This window comes from Polyodon spathula, unplaced genomic scaffold (assembly GCF_017654505.1).
Source record: "Polyodon spathula isolate WHYD16114869_AA unplaced genomic scaffold, ASM1765450v1 scaffolds_4159, whole genome shotgun sequence".
NCBI lineage: Eukaryota > Metazoa > Chordata > Actinopteri > Acipenseriformes > Polyodontidae > Polyodon > Polyodon spathula.
Window position 1 is genome coordinate 1 of NW_024475616.1, and position 4636 is coordinate 4636.

At 34.6% G+C, this 4636-nt stretch overlaps 1 protein-coding gene across 1 annotated transcript; it reads left to right on the forward strand.

Moving 5' to 3' along the window:
* The first annotated feature begins 1225 nt into the window (after positions 1-1225).
* Positions 1226-3472, forward strand: LOC121312621 (sulfotransferase 6B1-like). Its single transcript, XM_041244334.1, has 6 exons — positions 1226-1440; positions 1575-1783; positions 1972-2098; positions 2274-2368; positions 2670-2856; positions 2988-3472. The coding sequence occupies exons 1-6, from the start codon at positions 1302-1304 to the stop codon at positions 3104-3106; spliced, it is 876 nt and encodes a 291-aa protein (XP_041100268.1). The 5' UTR covers positions 1226-1301; the 3' UTR covers positions 3107-3472.
* Positions 3473-4636: the final 1164 nt, after the last annotated feature.

The window sequence follows — 4636 nt, forward strand, 5'->3', positions numbered from 1 at the left end:
TTCTTCGTCCTATAGGCCTGTATTATACTCCATCCCAATCTTTCTAACCAATCAGGTTGCTCCCTTGCTATAGAGCACATCACAATACAGACATTAATATATGAAATGGAACAAATAAAAAGAAAAAAACTACAGCAGAGGAGAACAACATTAAATGGAATATTTCCAGAACTACACAACTATCCAAGAATAAAAAGCAAAATGTAATTTAGAAAATTCATTTCCATAAAGTAATAGTATATAATAGCAATGATTTGAGATTTCACTGCACTTCAGAAAAGTAAAATATTATTTGAAAAGATGGATTTATAATTTTAGGTGTGTGTATAAAACACAGAAGGGAATCAAACTGGCACTTTTTTTAATTACATTTTTGTGATTGTTTTTGGTAGGATTGTTTTTAGTGTCTAAAATTGAAACATCATAGCTTAAACTGTACATTAAAACAAGCAAATTGTATGAAATTGTGGTGAGGTGCCTCACGCCTGTGCGTAGTTTTTGTGTTTTATGTTATTGTAGGTGTATATATATTGGTGCACTGGGTATAAATGGGGATGTAGCAGAGGTGCTTTAAATGTATTTCAGCACAGGGATTACACAATCACTTCATGTGCAGATAAAATATGTAATAGTATTTGAGCACAGGGAGTGCACAAATTAGTTCATGTGCAGACTGTGCCGAGATTTCAATTGAATGATTGATTAGCAATTGAGTCTCGATACAGCTGCATAAAAGCAGTCAGTGTTTTACTCACTCTGGGTTGTGTGTTTGAGTGGAGAACGGGAGAGAGAAGGAGGTAGAACTTTAAAAACTAAAACATAACAAAAAATAATTATTTAATAAATCTGTGCATCGGCACTTTACTCATCATTCTGTGTCTGTCTACTTCCTGGCACAATGTCACCCACCAAGCTAATCTGTGACATAAATAAAAAAAAAATGAAAAAACTCTCTGAAACAGAGGAAAAAAGGTTTCATGAACTACAAACCTGATTTAAATAAAATGGGTTCTTAAAAAAAAGTAATTAACAAAACATTCCTTAAAACAAAAAGTTGTGTGAATATCCACCTCACATCTAGTGGTACTATTAAATGCCTCATCTTCTTTACGAGAGAGACTTGATTACACCATTTCCTTCTGGTATGTTTCTTAAAACATTCCTTTACATAACTGATAGTTTCCGGTTCCCAGCTGAAAGATAGATATATAAAGAGAGAAATGTTTCTCATGGACCCAGATAACGCAGTATCTAGCTCTTTCTGAAGACATTTGACAAACTCTAAAGACATTCAACACAAGATGCCAGAACAGACTGAGCTCATTCACACCTTCAATGGCATTCCATTTTCTACAAGAGTATCAAAAGAGCTCCTTCAGTCCCTGGACACCTTTGAAGCCAGAGAAGACGACGTGTTATTAGTTTCATATCCAAAATCAGGTAAGACACATTTCTGAATATTATTTGATATCTTTCCGTGAACTTTACTAATTATTAAAAGTTGATCTATCAGAAATGGGTAGATCAGTATACACAGACTGCTTGACTGATGTGTGTTTTGAAACTCTTCCTAGGCACGCACTGGCTTGCAGAGATTATGAAGAATCTGTACCACAGCCACAATGAAGACAATGGGGTTAGCAAAGTGACACTGACATCACCTCTGGAGTTCGGAGATCTCTCCAAATTCGATGAGCTGAGAAACCTCCCCAACAAGAGGCTCATCCCAACACACCTCAACTATGAGATGATCCCAGTGCAGTTCAAAACAAAAAAATGCAAGGTAACAAAAAACAGCCATTATGTTTGTTGCTTTATCAAATAACACGATCATGAAATCGTAAAGTATCACAGCACAGTGCAGTAATAAAGGATACTACTTTTCAACATTACGCTGTGCAAACACCAAATTATTAAGAGATGGTGTCTGAATTACACAAACTAAAATTATTATCTTGTTCTTGCTTCCAGATGATTTATGTGATCAGAAATCCTAAGGACACCGCTGTTTCATTGTACCATTATTACAAGCAGAACCCTAATCTGCCCAAGATTGAGAAATGGTCCACCTTTTTAGAAATGTTCTTGAAAGGAGAAGGTAAATATGACTAATGTTTAGATTGAGATGGAAAAATGTGAAGAACATCAATTAAATCTGCATGTTGTTAAAAGAGTTACCACCATGTCCTTTTAATTTTCATATCAGACATGATATATGATGCAAAAGTGTTAATTTGATACAATAATTTGCTTTGCCTGTATTTGTATTGCAGTTGTGTGCGGTTCCTGGATTGACCATGTCCTTAGCTGGGAAAAGAGCAAAACTGATGAAAATGTCCTTGTTCTGTACTATGAGTCCTTAAAGCAGGTGAGTTCAAAATGGAGCACAGGCATGGACATCATCCATTTGATATTGTCTTACATTAGTGTAGAACTAAAAAGTCACTTTGAGGAATGAAGTTAACTGGAACAATCCCTGTTATATATCCCATAGCAGATGCACGTTGGGGAAATTTGTAGAAAACATTATTTAGATTCTTTGGAACATGATGGTCTGATTCTTTTCTTTTCCATGCTATCCCACTGGGGTTAATTCAATCAATTAACACCAATACATTTTGCCATTCCCTCAATGTAAAACTAAACTGTCAAATGTATGTTTTTCATAGGATCTTCCAAAACATGTCAAGGAGATCAGCACGTTTTTGGGCATCAATGTCACTGAAGATCAAGTCAAAGACATTTCAAAGAAATCTTCCTTCAGTGAAATGAAGGACAAGGCAGAGAAGGAGAAAGTGAATCCAAACCACACGGTCTGCGTACTGACTTCCAACAAGAAGCTGATATTTAGGAAAGGTAAGAGTTTCATCACCACTGAACTAAAACTAAAGCACTGCAATGCTAAAAGAGGGCATTGATAAGCCCAAAACAACAGGGTATTTATTAACTTATGCAAATAATACATTCAAATACTTTATGTCTTTCAGGTACTGTTGGTGACTGGAAAAATCATTTCACTTCCAAGCAGAATGCCAGGTTTGATGAGCTGTTCAGTGAAAAAATCAACTCCAGTGAATTAGCAAGACGTGTGGAATATGAGAGTTAGAATATAAAGACCAATTGCACACTTATTCTATTAATGATGTAAATAAACTGCAATACTGCAGAATGGGATTTTCCAATGTAATCTCTTGTCAAAACTGACTCCCTTGTTATTGGGTAAAATCTGTAAGTCATGTTACTTTCTGCTGGTAACAAGTCTGATTCACTTTGTGTTGGTGAATCAAAAGGAAAACATTTTTTTGTATTAAATGTATAAATATGCTTTTTTAAAAATAATATTTATTTATTTATTTAATTATTTGTGTATGCGTTTGGAATTGTTTTTTTCTTTTCAGTGGTTATTTTCTGTACAGCATTAATGTATAATAGATGTTAAATTCTTGCACTCAATAAAGATTTACAAATAACAGAATTACTGAATTCTAGTTATTATTGATGAGTGGACCCAGCAGCGTTGCTATTTGTATAAACTCTGATATCCTTGTTGGTACATCGTAAACCAATTATTGCCATACAACTATGGATCAACTGTGTTCCCCCTTCAAGTAATTTTCAATTGTTCATTATTATAAAAAGTGTTAAAATCAAACGTAGATTCAATTTTTAAAAAGCTGTATACTCTTCTTTACCTTATGAGCCTCTTCAGCAATTATCTTCCATTATACTTGCCTTGAAGAACAAACCACTCCAGTATATTTTTGTATCAGTAATGCTGGATTTACTGACATTATAGAATCAGCCATAATTATTTAACTTCTTATGAGTGCTTTTTGGTTTGATTTGTAAACTATTTGTAACACCCCCTCAGACAGGGGGCATGCAAAATTAGGTTAAAATATTTTTGCATGCTTAAGTCCAGGGCTTGTATCCAAAAGGTTACCGTTTCAAATCCCATCTTTGCCACTGACTGACTCACTGTGTGACCCTGAGCAAGTCACTTAACCTCCTTGTGCTCCATCCTGCGGATGAGATGTTACATCAATGTCCTATTGTAAGTGACTCTGCATATAATGCACTGTTCACAGCCTACCTCTGTAAAGAGCTTTGTCATGGTGGTCCACTATGAAAGGCGCTATATAAAAAAATGAAGATATTATATTAAAACACAGAGGGGTTATTTTGAATATCAGAGCATATTTTGAAAACTCAGAGCAAAATATTATATAATAATTGATGAGGTTCTTTTTTATTCAGATAACAGAGCTAAAATACAGGGAACAGTGTCTCCAGGGAAAACACACACGTGATGCATACCAAATCAATGGAAATGTATTGATTGGACAGCATGTTTAAAATCCAATAAACCAACGTCTGTGCAGGGGAGGGAACATCACAGAGGAAAATCAGTATGACAAAATCTCACTTTAATTTCAGTACTATATACAATATAAAATATGCACTAATCAAATAAACATGTCAAATGATAATAATAAAACATGCAATCGCAAAATAAATGTGTGAAGGTTGATGGGCCATTATTGACCGTGTTACATATTCCCTACCATATGTTTTATAAAATAAAGCCACAGCTTACGGTAAACATTAACTTGTGTAACACTGATGGCTCTAATAT

Bases quoted from the DNA above. Each gene is read 5' to 3' on its own strand.
- LOC121312621 (XM_041244334.1), top strand. From the start codon at position 1,302: ATGCCAGAACAGACTGAGCTCATTCACACCTTCAATGGCATTCCATTT. The intron at 1,784-1,971 runs GTAACAAAAAAC...TCTTGCTTCCAG, and splicing joins TCAAAACAAAAAAATGCAAG to ATGATTTATGTGATCAGAAA. The intron at 2,369-2,669 runs GTGAGTTCAAAA...TGTTTTTCATAG, and splicing joins ACTATGAGTCCTTAAAGCAG to GATCTTCCAAAACATGTCAA.